At 41.3% G+C, this 19716-nt stretch overlaps 1 protein-coding gene across 1 annotated transcript in view; it reads right to left on the bottom strand.

Moving 5' to 3' along the window:
- Window positions 1-1371: 1371 nt before the first annotated feature.
- The window catches only part of chd1 (chromodomain helicase DNA binding protein 1), a 44770-nt gene continuing 26425 nt past the window's right edge, over window positions 1372-19716 (bottom strand). The window contains exons 26-36 of the mRNA XM_039779187.1: window positions 18686-18824; window positions 14604-14754; window positions 13115-13237; window positions 11023-11166; window positions 9613-9864; window positions 8764-8889; window positions 8049-8227; window positions 7135-7234; window positions 6990-7041; window positions 6658-6901; window positions 1372-2938 (exon numbers count right to left, since the gene is read on the bottom strand). Of these exons, the coding sequence (XP_039635121.1) occupies window positions 2677-2938; window positions 6658-6901; window positions 6990-7041; window positions 7135-7234; window positions 8049-8227; window positions 8764-8889; window positions 9613-9864; window positions 11023-11166; window positions 13115-13237; window positions 14604-14754; window positions 18686-18824 (1772 nt within the window). The 3' untranslated portion in view covers window positions 1372-2676. The remainder of the gene's footprint in view (window positions 2939-6657; window positions 6902-6989; window positions 7042-7134; window positions 7235-8048; window positions 8228-8763; window positions 8890-9612; window positions 9865-11022; window positions 11167-13114; window positions 13238-14603; window positions 14755-18685; window positions 18825-19716) is intronic.

Below are 19716 nucleotides of genomic sequence, written 5' to 3'. Positions count from 1 at the left end.
CATTAAAACATGATTTAGAAAATCATGCAGACAATTATTTTAATAGCTTAGTATTCTGTGCACTAAAAAGGTATGTGTAAAGGCTATTGGCTACCATACATGTTATTGTAGGCCCAGTTTAATATGCAACTTAATTCATATAATATTAATAGGGGGTCCCTGCTCCGTCTCTCATTCAGGTACTTAAAGGGTAACTACTGTTTTTTTTCAACCTGGACCCTATTTTCCTGTGTTTGTGTCTAAGTGACTGATGGGAACAACAATCTGTTTGTTTTTTTCGACGTTTTTGACGCCTTTTTTCAGTTTGTTTTGCCTTTTCCGTTTTAAATTGTTACATTTTTCTTCTACACATTTTCAGCACTTATTTCTACGTCCCATATTTTATGATAAACAAAAATTGAAAACGGATCAATTTGACCCAAAGTCAACACAAGGGTCAAGAGAGATCGCTGCAGTCGGCAGAAACAAGCTACAATGTAAGTTAATAGGACAATTGCCCAACTTGTATTTACCTTCACTAAAGTGCTCGTTTTGCTCAGTTTAATATTCTAAGTGTCTGATAAATTATGGAAAGGATTTCTGAGGAGGTCGACCTTTCTGGTATAGAGTAAGATCCTTTTTTTAAACATAAAAACATCTGCGAAATTGGGTTCCATTAACCCACCAGACTCCATGTAAATAATCAGTGATTTTAGCCTCATAAAATACACTTCAAAGTCGACAGAAACTAAATATAATTATGAACTATTGGGTCGTCTTTCCACTTTTCCAACCATCATAACTCTAATAAAATAAAAATGAAATAAACAGTTTACTGATTTACATGTATAAATATGTTGGCTCTATACACGCTAAAAGTATTGTTTTTTTTAAATGGAGTCTGGTGGGTTTAGCGTTAGCGACCTGTTTCGGGTTAAACAGAAAGGTCTCAAAGAGGTTTTAAAAAGGCCTATCTCTGTAGGGATCCTTTCATAATGTTGAGAGACACTTAGAATATTAATCTGAGTCTGTCAGCAGCAAAAACAGAACTTAGTGGACCAAACTGATGCTGAAGATTTTGCCCCATACAGTTATATTACAGCCCAGTCTGTGGCTGCTGGTTACAGCATTCACACTTAATACTGGACCAATTTCAAAGATTGTTGTTCCCATCACTCACTTAGACATCAAACATAGGAAAATAGGGTCCAGGTTTAAAAAAAAAAAAAAAAAAAAACTAAATTCCCCTTTAAGGGGTCCTTGGTTTAAAAAACCTTAAAGATCCCTGATCTGATGCAGGGATTGGATCCTGACAGGCGTTGCTTGTGATAGCGTAAGGTCATCGTCCACACACGCCTGACCGCTGGCACAAATCAAAAACGTGACACCGTGTTGAAGAGAGTTGGTACGAGTGAGTACAGTGATTGATTTTTAATGGCTTCATAAACAACTATATAAAACAGTTCATAAAAATTCATGCACTTTCAGTGTAAATTCATTTTGAAATATAGAGGAAATCTATGTACAACAGTGTGAACCGTAACAGTGACTTCATTCAGTTGGGTGGTTCACCACAAATATACTTGGCTGCATAGAAACATTGACATTATTGCCTACGTAGAAAAGAAAACTGAAAGGTCAAGAAAAAAAAAATTATGTAAAAAGTCGAGTTTATTTAAGATCTAACAGGTGCTTCTATTGAAAGACAGACTGATTTCAAAAGTCCGTTCCTTCCAACTTTCTGATTTTCAACACACTGAGGCAAAAGAACTAAGCACTAGTGAATAAAACTGAGCATCATTAAAGAACTTTCCCTTTACCAAAAGTTACATTCTGAAGCATTATCATGAAAGAACTATTATACAGAAACTTACTCGTAGAACGACAAAAAAGCCTGAGTTGATGGGGGAAAGTAGAGTCATAACAAATCCAAAAAAGCCTGAGGAAAAAGACCACTGATTTACTATTTTACAAAATTTACAACAGTATTATTAAAAGAAAAAAAAAAAAAAAAAAACATGATACACCTCGCTCTCCAAAAAAACCCCAATCCAGGTTATTTTTATTTTTTTACAGCTAAGATATGTTATTAAATAATTCACGCCTGGAAGAAAAAGAAAACCTGCTGAGGAAAATGAGAAACGCTGTGAATGAGGTACTTCAGGAGGTGAGCCTGAGCCCGGACACCTTTACATCGACATGTAACGTGATTCGTGTGACAACCGACTTCTCATCGAGTGAACACTTAAATAAGGTAGATAATCACAGTAAGCATGATAGAGAGACAGACAGAGACGCACGGACAAACAGACAACAGTCATATACAGGATCCAGTGTCATTGGTTGGTGGGGAATATGAGGCAGCACTCAGGGTCAAACTGTGTCAGTTTTCCAGAAGTTTTTTTTTTTTTATAAAAATAACAAAAAAACAGCGCCGCGTGCTGTGGAACACAACGATGCAGCTTTAAACTCTTTGATAGAAAAATATGCTTTGATTTATTTTGAATCTGCTGCCTGGTTTGAGCTGCTCCCTGGCGTCCATCTCCGAGGTTCCCGAGATGAAGGTGAAGCTGAAAGCGAGGAGATGCCAGCCATGCTGAACTGACTGAGGCTTCCGGTTGGAGTCCACCGTCCCTGTAAGGCATCTGCTGGGTGCTGGAGTCTATGGCTGCTACTAGCAGGCCCGGGCAGCAGCCGTTATGTCTTGCGGCTGCTCCAGATCTGCTCCGGTGTGCTCTTGTGGTCCGACGAGTAGTCGAAAGGCGAGCGGTGTCCCAGGGGCGAGCGCGAGTCGTAGGGCGAGCGCTGGTCCCGGGGCGAGCGGGGCCCGCTGGCCGAGGCCCGCTGCTCCGCCTGCCAGTCCGAGTGGTAGCGGTAGGACGAGCGGTGGTCCGAGTGGGAATGGTCTCTGCTGGAGCGGAACTCTTCCAGCTTCCTGTGCTTACCGTCATTGTAGTATCTACACACACACACACACACACACACACACACACACACACACACACACACACACACACACACACACACACACACACACACACACACACACACACACACACACACACACACAAATTCAACTTAAACCTGTTCAGTGCTAGTGTATAAATATTCTGTAGCCATAGGCGTACATTTCATCTAACATAAAATCCTTGAGAGCAATTATGGAAGGGGCCACATATAATACATACTTGTATATGATATGTGTAGTCGTGGAGCTCCAGTAAGGAGGCCGGCAACGCTGTTTTGTTCACTTTAAACATCAGATGAAGTGATTTTCTCTAATATAGATGATGATGATGATGATGAAATGAGAACTGAGCCTCCTAGCCAGCTAGCTAGCTAACTAGCCAGCCGGCCCATGACTAAATTAGTAAAGTTTAACAAGTTAATGGGTCATTCCCACCCTCTCGTGTCACAGCGTAGGAGAGCCCAGCGCTCTAACCAGAGGAGGGACACTTTGTCCGGCTCATCTTCTGGAACCAGCGTGTAGCATGAAGGCACGGTGGGAGGAATTAGCAAGCTAGCATTAGCTAACTAACTAGCCATCAAGCTACCAAACAAGCTGAGTAACTTTATACCTGCTAACATAGGGGACTCTTGGAAAAATGTGTAATTTCTTTGTCATGAATAATTTATTAATGACCATGTTAAAGTGAATAAAACAGCCTTCCAGCCTACTTACTGACGTCATTCGTTCTCTCCTACCAGACTTCAGTTAACGTTAACATTAAGGGAGAAAACCAAGCCACTGTGAGGCAAGGGAGGGGGGGGGGACTCAAAATGTTTCTAAACTTAAACACATTTTTGCCCCGTTTGTGTTGTTACTACTTACACAATTATTTGAAGTATATATTATGTCCTAGTGTTAATTTTGTCACCTATTTTTTTTATTTAGTCTTGTGCTAAATGTCCTTGTACAATGTGTGTACGTTTTAGTCATATTTAGTGATTCACATATCTTTTGTTATTCAAGTTTTAGTCGTTTAAAAGTCTCATCATTTTAGTCTAGTTTTAGTCAAAAGAGAACTCAATATATCTTAGTCAAGTTTTAGTCAAAAAATTTTAGTCTTTTTTTAAATAAATTATTTATGAGATTATTTCTGATAACCATTTCAGTCAAATAGTTATTTAAAAATAAATTATATATATTTTCCCGGTGGGCCGACGCACTTTTGGGCCCAGTCGCAGATAAATAGGCCTTTTTTTGTTTGTTCTTTGTGGAAGAACTCACAGCAGCCCATTGGTTAATATTCTTTATTGACACTGGCCTGACCCAATCAAATCCAGGAACCCCCATCCACACTCCGGGCCGCAAATGTACGAATCCCACTATGGCCACGCCTCCCGGCCCTGAGACACGAGCTGTAATAGTTATGCTGGAAGTTTATCCACGTTAAAATGGACAAACGACCACCAAAGGGCAAGGGAGGTGCAGAGAGATTACAGGAGAAAAAGATTAAGAATCTACAGGCGGATTCCTCAAAATGTGCCAACATTTCTGACATGTTTGGGGCTGCAGTAGCTGCTTCAACATCAGCATTACCTGAAGCCGAGGAGGAGGAGAGGTGGCTGGCTATACAGAGAAGCAGAAACAGCTTCATGACAGGGAAGAAGCCGAGTGACCATGACAGGGCCATGGGAGCGAGTGAGGAAAAGATGGAAGAGAGAGTAGAGGACGATGTGGTAAGGAGTAGGCAAATCAACAGGGACTCTCAGGAAGGGAGGGAGGCTGTGTGTGTGTGTGTGCCTCACGTCATAACGACAACAAGCAGTTTGGCTGTAACATTAAAGTTGGTGGCTGTCAGGTAACCTAACTGCTTAAGCTTACATTGAAAATGCTAGCGGTTAGCCTGTTGGGTAGCTGAAAAGTCTGTGTGATCTCTAAAATCAGTGGCGATACAAGCATCAGTGTCCCTTGAATGGCTTAATTAGCTCTTTTCCAGGGCATACTACTCTCAGCTTTTTTGGAAGGGTTATTGTATTTAGCAGACACTTTTGTCCAGCAAAATAGTAATAAAAACAATAATGACAATACAATATCAAATATCAATAATAAAAAAAACCATAAATATACAAATCATAACTAAGAATGAATGAATTATTTAAGTGTAAGATCCACAGATAAGTCTTGAGACTCCTCTTGAAGGTTCCAAAACTATCACGTGAACGCTGAACACTAGGCAACTCATATAATAGAATGCACGCATATTTTAAGAGGACTGTCTGCAGGGAACGTGTCTGACCAATCACGGTGGGTGTGGGCTGCCTGGGCCAAAAATGCCAGGGGCGATTTTTTGTCCCAGTCCAGCCCTGTTTGAAGTGAATGTAACTCTGTGTTGTTTTTCAGACAACAGCAGCTACAGACTGTTGTACGTCCCCCTGTTGGAATCCTCTCCGGTGAAATCCAGACAATCTTTTACACCGTTTAGCTGTCAGCATTTTAACTGTGTTTACTCCAGCTGCTAGCTAACGGTAGGCTAACGTTACCTGCTGTCAGGTGTAGTGTTAACTAGCTAACGGTAGGCTAACATTACCTGCTGCCAAGTATGGCGTTAACTAGCGTCCCGTGCAGCGATATTTCGGTCCCCTCTAACGTCCGTTTAGGAGCATCAGAGAGAAGCGCAGGCATTTAAGTGGCACCGAAATCCGCCTTGCTATTCGGTCCGGTACATAACGGTCGTTAAGGCACCGGGCGGGGCCGTATTAGCACCGGGTCTCAGTACCCAACCCTAGTAACAGCTGAATATTCTCGCTCATGATGGAAAAGTAGAGACGATTGTAGACGAAAATGAAGAGAGATTTTATCTTAGTTTTAATTTTATGCAAAACATTTTAGTCTCGTCTTTTTTCATCAACAATAATGCATGTTAATTTAGTCTTAGTCAGCGTTTTTGGACATTGGCGCAGTCTCGTCATCGTCTCATCATAGTTATGGAAAAAAAGGGTCGTTGACGAACATATTTAGTCTTGTCTTGTCTGATGAAATTAACACTATTATGTCCCATACACAGCGTGGTTTTAATGATATTTTTAGGGGGGTACAACCCTCAGATGGGGTAGTCCTTGACCCGACAGGGTTGTACAATGAAATACAGTTGTAGTCTCTGTATACTACACAATAAAAGCAGTAGTGATTTCCTGCGGGGCCTTTTCATAATGTGCATGAGGAGGAACATACACAGCAGCAACAAAAACACAACATATAAACTTGTACAGCATACAGGCTAGGTACACAAGGATTTAAAATGGGAAAGACAATTTACGTAAGTTTTTTTTTTTTTATCGGTTTATTATTGGATTATTAGTTTTCTTTGTAATGCAGACTATCGCAGCACAAAATATTAAGGTGTTGTAGAAGAAGTTTTTAAATGTTCCACTGAATCTGTGTTATAAATACAAAACTTTATGAAGTCAGTGATGCGGTTAGACTTCTCAAAAGCCCCCTTTACTGCATTATATTCCATTATATTTTAATATTTTTAACTGTTACCTGCACCAGAATTTGGGGTTTTCCTTGATATAAATTAAGACGTTTCAAAAACGTAAAATGTATCAGAATGCATGAAATGAAGTCTTTGGCGCTCAGAATTTCCTGGGAGAAGACCCCCAGACCCCACATTTTATATCTCCTCGCCCCCCAGGCCCATTCTGTTCCTGAGAGCAGCACATGTCCCTCACCTGTCCTGTCTGTCTCTGTCCCTGTCCCTGCTGTCTGGTCTGTAGTGGTCTCTGTCTCGGTGATCTTTGCCGTTGCTGAAGGAGGAGTACGGCCGTTTCCGGGACTCCCCTCCTGTGGTCTTCCTGTGGGACTCCGAGCTGTGTCTCTCCTTGCTGCCGCTGCTCTCGTGGTATCGCCGGTCCGAGCTGTAGCTGTCCCTGCTGCTGTCGTCCTGGTGAGAGTTGTCCTTCAGCCTTTCAATATCTGAGGACCGAGCCCGCAAATCAATCAGTACACAGTGACAACTTGCTCATCTTGTTCTCTACGTACAACAGAGGGAAGCTGAATGTACCTGCATGCTTATAGCCGTGGGGGTTTATACTTCTCGTGTTCTGCTCCATTGCCTGAGGAAAGAATCGTTATGATGGATTTCTAATGTCAGTAAAGGATGTCATGCTGTAATCCAAATGAAGAATGACTATAGGGCCTTCACATACCTGGGCGTTCTCTTGCCTTTTCTTGATTGCATGCTTATAGAGTTTATGTAGTTTCCTGGCGTCAAACTCAGTGAATTTGGAAACAAATATCCACAGGTTTCTGTAAAAGACAAACATGGTCTTAAATACAGTAAATGGATTTATAAAGCGCTTTCCTAGTCTTATTGACCACTCAAGCGCTCTACAAACTACAGGCCACACAGACACACGTTTTTGGCAGTATCTTTGTGGGGACCCGTCATTGACATAATGCATAGCCCTAGCCCCTTACCCTAACCATCACAACTAAATGCCTAACCTTAACCCTAACTCTAACCCTAATCCTACAACCAAGTCTTAACCCTCAAACAGCCCTTTAAAGTTGTGGGGTCCAGCATTTTGGCCCCACAAAGCTGTCGGGACCCCACAAATATAGTTAAACAAGAACACACACACAAAAAAATATTCCGATACGGTACCATGAATTCGATACCAGTTCCTTAACAATTTTATAAAACTAAAAGAAATTCCAACATTAGGGCACATATCTGTGTAACGTAGAGTTTTTCCTGGTTGTCTCTACGATGTCAGACAGCCAATCACAGATTAACACAATGATTAGATCTTGGTAGAAGTATGCTGCATGCTCATTTGCTCACTGACGCTGATGAGATTTACTCCGTAGAGATTAAAGTTGGGTATTGAATGACCAGGAATTTTTCGATACTCGATCCTTTAGAGGCAATTCGGTCGGTGCCTAAAAAGTATTGAATCCAGTACCGTCCTATTCAAATAGGACATATGAACAAAGACGTTCATAAGTCATTCAATCCGACATTGACCCACATGAAATCTGCCTTGATGATCAGCTTAACTTGTGTCTCTGTGTGTGTGTGTGTGTGTGTGTGTGTGTGTGTGTGTGTGTGTGTACTAACTTTCTCCACTGTTTGATCTGTTCAGGGTTTGAATACTCCTTCAGACACTCGGTGATGTGGTCTCCGATCTTTATGAGACACTGTCTGGTGTGTTCGAGCTGCTCGCGCTCCGACAGCCCTTTCTCCGGCCTGTCCAGCTGCTTCAGGGCGGCTTTCACCGGCCGCATCCTCTCTTTACACTGCAACGTTCAAACAAAGGTCAACTCCAGCAACTCTAATCCACAACTTTATTATTGGAATCATGTTGAGCCTCACACGGACAATCTCTTGTTGTGTGCTACATGTGAGAAAGAGCAACTCTGGACAATGTCTGCACCTGATTCTCTGGATATTGTCCAGTTTCATATTATATGAGACAGACACTTAGAATAATAATCTGAGCATGTCGGGCAGCAAAAACATTATTTTTAGTGCACGCAAATTTACGCTTTGTCCTAGTGTTACATTGCAGACCGGTTCATGGCTGCCGGTTACAGCGTCCTCGCTCAGTACTGAACCAATTTCAAAGATTGTTGTTCACATCAGTCACTTAGGAACCAATGCATGTGAAAATAGGGTCCAGGTTGGAAATTACCCTTTAAGACAATTTCGTTATTGTATTACTACGCTATACGACAGACAATACATACTTAAAACTGTTTGCTGTTTTGCCATAAGCTGAACATTTAACTAAATAGATATTCTATCTGAAGATTTGGTTATCAGTGAAACATACCACACTGAAGGTCCTCTGGTCCAGTTCCTCAGACTCCTCAGATAATGGCACATTCTCTCCACTTGCTGTAATATGGACCGGCACATCAGAGACTTTCTTGGTTCGTACCTCAGTCTTTACTTCATTCTGATGAGAAGGATTTAAAAATTAATTCCAATCCAAACCATTGTCTTTTTTCCCCCTAACTTACTTAGGCCAGGAACACACCGCACGCTGAAGCGCAGTGAATAGCTGTGACGTGTAGATTCGTGCCTGATCGCGCACCTGGCTGTTCACACCAGACGTGCAGTTCTCCGTGCCAGTCACAAAGCCATCCTTCTCCTCTCCACTCTACAAAACGTCTCTCTCTCTCTCTCTCTCCTCTCCCTCCCTCTCAGTGAGTGAGTGTGTGAGTGTGCGTCACTTTGTCCGTCTGTCTCTCTCCGAGTGCCTGATCGCGTGTCTCGCTGGAGACAGCTGAGAAGTCAAGACATTAAAAATCATCAAACCGGGGTGTTTAATTTTGAAATTTGCTTTATTTTGTGAAGTATCTAGCTGCACTGTGGCCTTCCTGTATGTGACTACCTGCTTGGCTTGATACATTTTCCTCACGGGAGAAATAGAGGAGACAGCGGAATGATCGCTGCAGTGCTCGGGCCGGCGCGGCCGCTCCGTGCCTGATCGCAGCCGGTGTGGCCAACAGATTGAACAACATGGGCCCCGAAATGAAAACAGCACCACTATTCAGCATGCGGTGTGTTTCTGGCGTCACATTGTCAGCCTTTAGCATAATTAGCAATTCATTTAATGAATCACAACTATGGTAAATAGCAGTAAAGCAATATATCACATAGACATTTATTATTTCACCTTTTCCATGCTCTCGTCCTGTTTATGTACTGCCTCCAGAGGCTTGGTTTCTTTTTTCTCTTTTGTCTCCTTTGTCTCTTTGATGTCCCAACTTTCCTCCTTCTTCTCTTTTTTGATCTCTTTTTCTTTAATCTCCCCCTCCCCTGATGAAGAAACTTCCTCCTGCTCAGGCTCCTCGTCTTCATCCTCCTCCTTTAGCGCCACCCTGTCCGCTCTGCCCCGTCTGCTCGCTGTCTTCACCGGCGCCGCCTCCTGAAAGGGTCCAAACACGTCACACACACACACTTTCCCAATCTCTATTCCAGAGATCTTCAACAAGGGGTCTGGGACCCCTAGGGGGTCCTCAGAGTTACTGCAGGAGGGCCGCCAAATTATTGTAAACCAACTCAATGTTCTCAGAAAATCTGTTGTCAAACATTTTGAGGGAATATCATTTGAAGATTTGCAAATTTGTTTTAAGATCACACTATTTTTGTGCATGCATGTGAACATAGTCAGTACAAAGCTGGGAATTTTGTTTTCTATAATTTCACTTGAAACTGTTACATTACACTTGAAACATTATTGATGATTATTTATCTAAAACCAAATTGTGAAAATATTTTGTGAAAGCACCAATAGTCAACCCTACAATATCGATATCGATGTATTTGGTCAAGAATACGGTGATATTTGATTATCTCCATTTTGCCCAGCCCTAGCCACACGTATGTTTAACATTAAAAGATGATTTATAAAATCATGCCATATTTTTTATTTTAATAGCTTAGTATTCTATGTACTACAAAAGGTATGTGTAAAGGCTTTAGGTTGTAGGCCCAGTTTAATATGCAACTTTACTTGTCCTTTGGTCCCTGCTCTGTCTCTCTTTCAGTAAAGGGGTCCTTGGCTTAAAAACCAATAAGGACCCCTGCTCCAGTCAATTTAGAGAAGCACTCTCCTTCTCTCCCTGTTCTACATTAGTTCACTGTAATATAATTTTCAGTCACATTGTTTAAATTGTTATGTCCCTTTTTATGTACCTTTTCTCTTACTTGCCTTTTTCGGTCTTTATTTTGGGATTATCATCAGTTATTTATTCATCTATGCATTTACATTCTGTTCCCCCATTATTTTACTTCTAGCTATTTAACCTGACTTCCAGCACTTGTCTCCATTTTTTTTAAACTCCAGACTTTGTGTGTGTTAAAGTACCGGCTGTTAGATGACGTTTGGGGGAGGGATATACAGGCATGGGCTGTCATTTTTCATAGCATCTTCTCTGTTATTTGTGTGATGAAATAACAATGAAAAAATATTTGAGAGAGAGAGAAAAAAAAAAGCACGCTACACATCCACTCCAAACTGACAAAAGGAAGCATTCATTTCATGCTAGGCAACAAAAGCAGTACGAGTGGCATCTAAATGTACCTTTTCCTCCTCAATTTCGTCTTCATCGTCTGACCTCTTGTCCGATGGGGGATCGGAGGACGTGCTCTTCAGCACCTCTTCGGTCTTTGCTGGCTTCAGAGTTTTGCTCTTTTTACTTCTTGGTTTCCTCTTCCGTGAGTTGGCCTACATACATACAGAGTGGGCATGGTAGATTCTGGTCGACATACACTACCGGTCAAAAGTTTTAGAACACCCCAATGTTTTTAGTTTTTTATTGAAATTTTAGCAGTTCAAGTCCAATGAATAGCTCGAAATGGTACAAAGGTAAGTGGTGAACTGCCTGAAGTAAAAAAAAAAAGTAAGGTTACCCAAAATGAAAAATGTACATTTCATAATTTTACAAAAAGGCCTTTTTCAGGGAACAAGAAATGGGTAAACAATGTAAAGCTGTTCTGCAGCAATGGAGGTTGATCAAGCTTTGAAAGTTGGTGCTACCAATTCCCACAGGTGTTCACACTTGTCTGGATTACTTACAACCCCCTCTGTTTGTATAAAAGTATTGTTGGAACACACTGTGGTACCATACCCTCGTGAGTATTATTTGAACAGTATTGTACTGCAGAAAGTAGTGTGTTGCTATAAAAATGGCGGGAAAAAGGCAATTAACAATGAAAGAGAGACAGACCATCATAACACTTAAGAATGTTGGTCTTTCCTACAGAGAAATTGCGAAGAAGGTCAAGGTGTTAGTGAGTACAGTATTCTTCACCATCAAAGGGCACAAGGCACTTAGAACGGGAAACTCTGACAGGAAGAGGTCTGCGCAGACCCAAAAGCCACAACAGAATCAGAAGACAAGTTTCTGAGAGTCAACAGCTTGCGGTATAGCTCGCAGGACAACAGCTTCAAGCACAGCTTAATAATTGGTCGTAAGCAAGTCTCAGTTTCAACTGTAAAGAGAAGACTTGGAGCTGCAGGTTTGATAGGTCCAGTTGCAGCAAGAAAGCCATTGCTAAGACGTCAGAATAAGAAAAGAGGGCTTGCCTGGGCCAAGAAACATCGTCAATGGACTACTGAAGACTGGAAGAAGGTGTTATGGACTGATGAATCAAAATCTGAAATCTTTGGTTCATCAAGCAGGATTTTTTTACGCCGTCGAGTAGGCGAAAGGATGGTTCCTCAGTGTGTGACATCAACTGTCAAACATGGAGGAGGAAGCGTGATGGTCTGGGGCTGTTTTGCTGGATCCAGGGTCGGTGATTTGTACAGAGTGAAATGGCTACCACAGCATTTTGCAGCACCATGCAGTACCCTCTGGTATGCGCCTAGTTGGTCAGGGGTTCATCCTACAGCAAGATAATGACCCAAAACATAAGTCCAAGCTATGCTAGAACTACCATAGGAAAAAAGAACAAGGTGGTAAGCTTAAAAACATGGAGGTGCCAGCACAGTCACCAGACTTAAACTCCATTGAGCTGGTTTGGGATGAACTGGACAGAAAAGTGAAAGCAAAGCAACCTACAAGTGGCACACATTTATGGGAACTTCTGCAACAGAGCTGGGAAGAACTTTCTGAAGAATATTTGATTTCCATTGTAGAAAGAATGCCATGAGTGTGTTCAGCTGTTATATCTGCCGAAGGGAGCTACTTTGATGAGTCAAAAATTTAGAATACATTTTGGTTTATAAATTGATTGATTCCATGATTTCTTTAACTTAAATTGTTCATTTGTTCCATTCTTTCATTTCAGAGTACAATAAGACATTGGACTGCATGAATTTCAATAAAAAAACTGGAAAAATTGGGGTGTTCTAAAACTTTTGACCAGTAGTGTACATTCTAATATATCTATATTATAGATTACATCAGGGTTCCTGCAGGTTTCACCAAGTCAAATTTAAGACTTTAAGACCTTTATGAATGAAAATTAAGACCTATATCACACCATAGAAGTATGACAAAATGCAGTCACAAAAGTACCTGCAAGGTATATAAAACAATTGAATAAAAGCGACAGATTAATAATAAATAAATAAATAATATATATATGAAATGTAGACCTGTTTAAAATTATTTAAGGCCTAAAACTTAGATTGTGAAATTTTAGACTTTTTTGAGATGTAGACTTACTGTCCCTGCTTGTTTCTGTGCTTCTTTTTTGGCCAGGTCCTTGCTTAGCAACTTGATGAGGTAGTCTGCTCGGGTCTGGAGCTGTTTGGCTTGGGGCTTCTTGTCTGGGTCGTCTGGTAGGAGCTTATCAACAGTGGACACAATGAACAGTTAGAAATGGCTGCATACAAATACATGCAGGGTTCAAAATTCACTTTTTCGTTCACCAGCCAAGCTGCTAGTGAAGGTTTAAATCTTACCAGCCACTTAATAGATTACCGTTGTTTTTTGGTCTGGTGAGTGAAACAAATCTACCAGCCACTTAGACATTTTTGCAGCATTTGGCTAATAGATGGTGCTAATTTTGAACCCTGAACACATCACACTGTTATGTTAGTTTGCACTTGCTTCTGTACTGACATTTAAGAGGAAGACATTACAAAATAGGAATTAAATATTTTTGGGCAGGGGCCTGACCTGCCCAAATATAGTGACTTTGGGAAACATGTATTTATGTATAGTACAACTCTGTTAACTAAAACAATAAAGCTGCAGAACTTGAGGCCTCACAAATAAAGTTCTCCAAAGTATATAGTGTTTGTGTAATGTTAAAAACAAGACAATAGGATAGGGCTGGACGATTGATCGAAAAATTATTCAGAACCTCTAATCGACACACATTTTTCTATGTCATTTCAGTTTTTTAATCCTGTTAATACGTTCCCCACTGTGTGCGTTCATGTACTTCAGTCACTAACTCCGCCCCGTCCAGTCTGCAGCATGGAAGCAACATGGAGGACACGGTTAGGTGCGTCTCTGCTGTGTGCGTCCTGCCAGCAGGCATTTGACTGTGTGAAGGCTTTGCTGACTCACGCCCCGGTCCTGGTTGCGCCTGCATTCGACCGTCCATTAAAACTATTTGTTGATGCGAGTGATGCAGGGTGGGTGCTGTCCTCCTTCAAAATGGAGATAATGGTGTGGAGCACCCGGTATCATATTTCTCCAAGAAATTTAACCAGCATCAACGTGTGTATTTCACGATTGAAAAGGAGGCTCTCTCGCTTGTTTCGGCTAATCTATTATAAACGATTTAGAAGACATATTATATATGATATAAATGATGACCAAATATGCTTCCCCTGTTTACCAACCCTTTTGATTTTTCTGCCCGTATGCCTGATGTTCTCCTGGAGATTTAATTCCGCCAATTTTTACATGATGAAATATCAAAACCTGCCCATTTACTATATTTACTTAGAAATAGCCTTGTGTCACTGCTGTTTGTGATAGTTTTTTTTCTAAATAACATAGGCATATTTATAGTACAAAGCTTTTCAGTGAACAAAATAAAAAAAATTTAAAAGTTTATTAATCGTAATCAAGGTAAAATGTTCAATTAATTGTGAATTTTGATTTTAGGTCAAATCGTCCAGCCCTACAACAGGATAATACACATGATCCCCTCTATGATCACACAAAAAGACTGGAAAAGTACTGTGCCTGAACTGACCTTGTGTGTGAGGTTGAGGTCCGGGTCCATCTTGATCATCTCCCAGCTGCCGTAACCGTACTCGTAGATTCCTATGAGGAGGCTGGAGTCGTCCTCCTTCCCCCACTCAATGTCAAAGTGTGCTGCCTTCGAATGGCATGGAATCATATACCTATTCAAACACACACAATTCAAATCTAGACACTAAAATAGATTTGGTCATGTCATGTTTAGCAACAAGGCTGCTTTATATACACAGTACCAGTCAAAGGTGCAGACATGCTTTCTCATTCACTTGAATGGGAAGGCGTGTCCAAACTTTTGACTGGTACTGTGGAAAAAATATTGGATATACACAGACAAGGCCTGCCGCTGGACAGGGATTTCCCCTGCGGTAATTTAGGGTGGCTCCACATCATTGCAAATGACTTTTTCCTGTTAATGCTATATAAATAAGCTTTATTGTTACGCTATTATTAGGTATTGTGTTGCCTTCAAAACCTAGTATATGGCTGGACTGTGTATGGTCAATATGCTTTATTTTGGCCAAATTCTTAGAGGAATAGTCAGCGGTGGTGTCTATAATGTGAATATAGATATTATATGTTCATGTGTATTAGTGATGACAGTATTTTTATTGTTATCGCGATATGTGTGGTCATAAAAGGCCGCCTGATACCTGATGAAAATAGAAAATAATTTTTTTAGGGATGGTAACCGAAACCACCTCTTTCAGGGTATATGCTAGATCGGATCCACTAGACACGTCAGGGTCAAAGGCCGTGCCTCGTGGCCTGCCGAAATTCTGCATCTGACTGGCTTACCCTGGTATTCCTACTCTAACCAATCCCCACTCGCCATGCCTAAACCTACCTACGTCGAACGCTGTGGCAGATCTGATTTAGGCTCTACTCTCGTTTAGTGGTAAATCCACATGGCTAATTATTATGCAATGAGGTCATCGGCCCTCAGCAGAGGGAGGAGGACAGGAGAAATTACTGATGCTGACGGATGTCGGTCTTCTTCATTCTTTCTAACCTTCCCTCAGTACGACTTTATATAGGGACTTCGCTGTTGTAAACATTGCTGCTGCTGCTTTACAAACATGTAGTTTCAACTGGAAAGTGAAAGTCAAACTTAAGTCCCACTGGCATCCTTGAACTACTTTCAGATGGTTCTATTTTAAAGAACACACTGCTTTTAGTTATTAGAGTAGTTTATCTTTCAGTGGGTTTACACGGGCCGCTGCTTGCTTCCTTTCCATGTTGAAGAATTATAGCCTGACAATTAAGATGTTGGGTCTGGGAACTCACTATTGACAGTGCTCAATCCGAGGGGCGGGACAAACGGTTGTCTTTCAAATTCCCTCTGCATGCAACAGGATAGCGCTACAACCAGGCAGAGCAACAAAGAAGTAAGAGAAGCTAGTTGATAGATTAAACTTTTGCAGTATCCGGTCGGCAAAACTCCGAACACATCTTCCTTTTTTAAGAATGACTTCAGTGGCGTTTTTTGTTCTTCTCTCAAAGAAAAGCTGAACTCCAAGTCTTCCAGAAGACCACCGACTCTATACACGATGTGATTGGCCTGACCAGAGTTTGGTTTTTCCAGCTTGCAAGCCAACGGAGAGTTGCTAGACCTCCCTGGCTGCAAATTAAATGTTCTGCCACTAGGGTGAGTCTAGATTTCTAGGCTAGAACAATTGTGCTGTTGCAGCAGTCGATTTTTTTCCTGCGAGGCGCGAGCGAATCATCCATGAAACCCCACTGATAATCTATTCGACCGACCGACCGACCGACATACCTACATACATACCTACATACCTACATACATACATGAGGTTCCCAACCTTTTTTCCTTGGCGCCCCCCCTACTTATGTCTAAGAATAGTTGAGTCCCAGGTTGGGAACCACTTATATAAATGATCCAATTCTGATAAATTATCAAATATGCTTCCCCTGTTTACCAACCCTTTTGATTTTCCTGCCTGCTGTTCTCCTGGAATTTTAATTCTGGCAATTTTTACATGATGAAATATCAAAACCTGCCCATATACTATATTTATTTAGAAATAGCCTTGTGTCACTGCTGTTTGTCATTGTTTTTTTAAATTACATAGGCCTACTTGTTTCACACATTCATTTGCGTCTGAAGAGAGCAACTGCCTTTTTTTTCTCTCTTCTTTGTTATTTTGTATGTATATATTTTTCTGTATTTATTATTCATTTCATATCAATGTTTAATATGTTTGTTCATGTATGCACCATTCACCAAAGCAAATTTTACACAGAGTTTTGAGGTTATACAGTGCCTTGCGAAAGTATTCGGCCCCCTTGAACGTTTCGACCTTTTGCCACATTTCAGGCCTCAAACATAAAGATATAAAACTGTAATTTTTTGTGAAGAATCAACAACAAGTGGGTCCCAATCATGAAGTGGAACGAAATTTATTGGATATTTCAAACCTTTTAAACAAATAAAAAACTGAAATATTGGGCGTGCAAAATTATTCAGCCCCCTTAAGTTAATACTTGGTAGCGCCACCTTTCTGCGCGATTACAGCTGTAAGTCGCTTGAGGTATGTCTCTATCAGTTTTGCACATCGAGAGACTGACATTTTTGCCCATTCCTCCTTGCAAAACAGCTCGAGCTCAGTGAGGTTGGATGGAGAGCGTTTGTGAACAGCAGTTTTCAGTTCTTTCCACAGATTCTCGATTGGATTCAGGTCTGGACTTTGACTTGGCCATTCTAACACCTGGATATGTTTATTTGTGAACCATTCCATTGTAGATTTTGCTTTATGTTTTGGATCATTGTCTTGTTGGAAGACAAATCTCCGTCCCAGTCTCAGGTCTTTGCAGACTCCATCAGGTTTTCTTTCCAGAATGGTCCTGTATTTGGCTCCATCCATCTTCCCATCAATTTTAACCATCTTCCCTGTCCCTGCTGAAGAAAAGCAGGCCCAAACCATGATGCTGCCACCACCATGTTTGACAGTGGGGATGGTGTGTTCAGGGTGATGAGCTGTGTTGCTTTACGCCAAACATAACGTTTTGCATTGTTGCCAAAAAGTTCGATTTTGGTTTCATCTGACCACAGCACCTTCTTCCACATGTTTGGTGTGTTCCCCAGGTGGCTTTTGGCAAACTTTAAACGACATTTTTATGGATATCTTTAAGAAATGGCTTTCTTCTTGCCACTCTTCCATAAAGGCCAGATTTGTGCAGTATACGATTGATTGTTGTCCTATGGACAGAGTCTCCCACCTCAGCTGTAGATCTCTGCAGTTCATCCAGAGTGATCATGGGCCTCTTGGCTGCATCTCTGATCAGTCTTCTCATTGTATGAGCTGAAAGTTTAGAGGGACGGCCGGGTCTTCGTAGATTTGTAGTGGTCTGATACTCCTTCCATTTCAATATTATCGCTTCGCACAGTGCTCCTTGGGATGTTTAAAGCTTGGGAAATCTTTTTGTATCCAAATCGGGCCTTTAAACTTCTCCACAACAGTATCTCGGACCTGCCTGGTGTGTTCCTTGTTCTTCATGATGCTCTCTGCGCTTTACACGGACCTCTGAGACTATCACAGAGCAGGTGCATTTATACGGAGACTTGATTACACACAGCTAGATTCTATTTATCATCATTAGTCATTTAGGTCAACATTGGATCATTCAAAGATCCTCACTGAACTTCTGGAGAGAGTTTGCTGCACTGAAAGTAAAGGGGCTGAATAATATCCCCACTTTTTCAGTTTTTTATTTGTTAAAAAAGTTTGAAATAGCCAATGAATTTCGTTCCACTTCATAATTGGGACCCACTTGTTGTTGATTCTTCACAAAAAATTACAGTTTTATATCTTTATGTTTGAGGCCTGAAATGTGGCAAAAGGTCGAAACGTTCAAGGGGGCCGAATACTTTCGCAAGGCACTGTAGGTGGGAACATTGCGGTTGTGGAGATTGCTGCTATCCCCTGCGGTCGGCATGTCAATAGTGCAGTATTTTAATATTGCCGTTATCGCGACAGCCCTAACACAAACCAATAAAAAATAAGCTGTGATGGCCAATCCTGTCCAACAGAAATGATGCAGTGTCGGGAAGCTTACTTCTTTCTCTCCTCTGGGTCGGCAGGAATGGCCTTGTGGAGCGGGGCCAGTTCTTCCTCATGGGAGATAACCAGCTTGGCGTTCACCTGAACTCCTGAGATCCTGAAGGTAGGGCCCTTAACCTTCCCTCTTCTTCCCCCTGATCATCAAACAAGTGGAAAAACAACAGTGCAGTTTCATCAAGTATCACCCATTTAATCCTCCGAAAGAAAGGCAATGTCAATGTCCAAAGCCGATTTAGGGTGTCATGGTTCAATTCTCAATTCAATCTTTTTTTCAGCACTGAACTATGCCATGGTTAGACTTAGGAGTCTTGAATTTGTAAAGATCAACAGATCATCTGTGTGTTATCAAATTCTTCTTTAAAGGGATGGTTCAGAATTTTGGACATAGGACCTCATTTCCAAGTTAGCCAGTGTGTTGTTTATCAGTGGAGACCGTTTAACACGTTTCATCCAGTCCTTCCAGTTGCAGTTTGCTGGTGCTAGGCTAGCGCAAGTCAACAGTATCTACTAGCCTGCCACTAAAAACAGTCTTACCCACTCCACAGTACACCCGAGGCAAATAAATTATAACGCCAGACTATCAATGTAAATGTCTGTGTTGATAGAATAATGTTAGAAATAAAACTACCTTGTATCGCATTGCAATAGTTATACTTTGTTCCTTGTAGTTGGTAGTAGGAAAAAGGCTACGGCGGACTGATGTTACCTAGGCTACCGAGGAAGCTGGTTTCGATGACAATCACGCAAGTTTATTTACCTGCCGCTGTCACTCATTGCTACAGAAGCAGAGTACATTGCACGAAGGAATCTACAAGATTCAAGAAGACCTTTCTGTCAGCAATTACCTAAAGTTACGGGTTAGCCCAGCCAGGTATCTACCAATAGTGTAGCTATACCGTTAGCTAACGTTGTCATTCTCCACAATGCATTGAACTGTAACGGCAGGCATGAAAAAAAAATCCTAAATACACATTCAGATGTTTATTTTACTACACTTTGTAGATTTCTCCTAAATTCCCCAAAAGT

Source organism: Perca fluviatilis, chromosome 17, assembly GCF_010015445.1.
Source record: "Perca fluviatilis chromosome 17, GENO_Pfluv_1.0, whole genome shotgun sequence".
Lineage (NCBI taxonomy): Eukaryota > Metazoa > Chordata > Actinopteri > Perciformes > Percidae > Perca > Perca fluviatilis.
The sequence above is the reverse complement of the archived record's forward strand: the minus strand, read 5'-3'. Positions and strand labels throughout refer to the sequence as shown.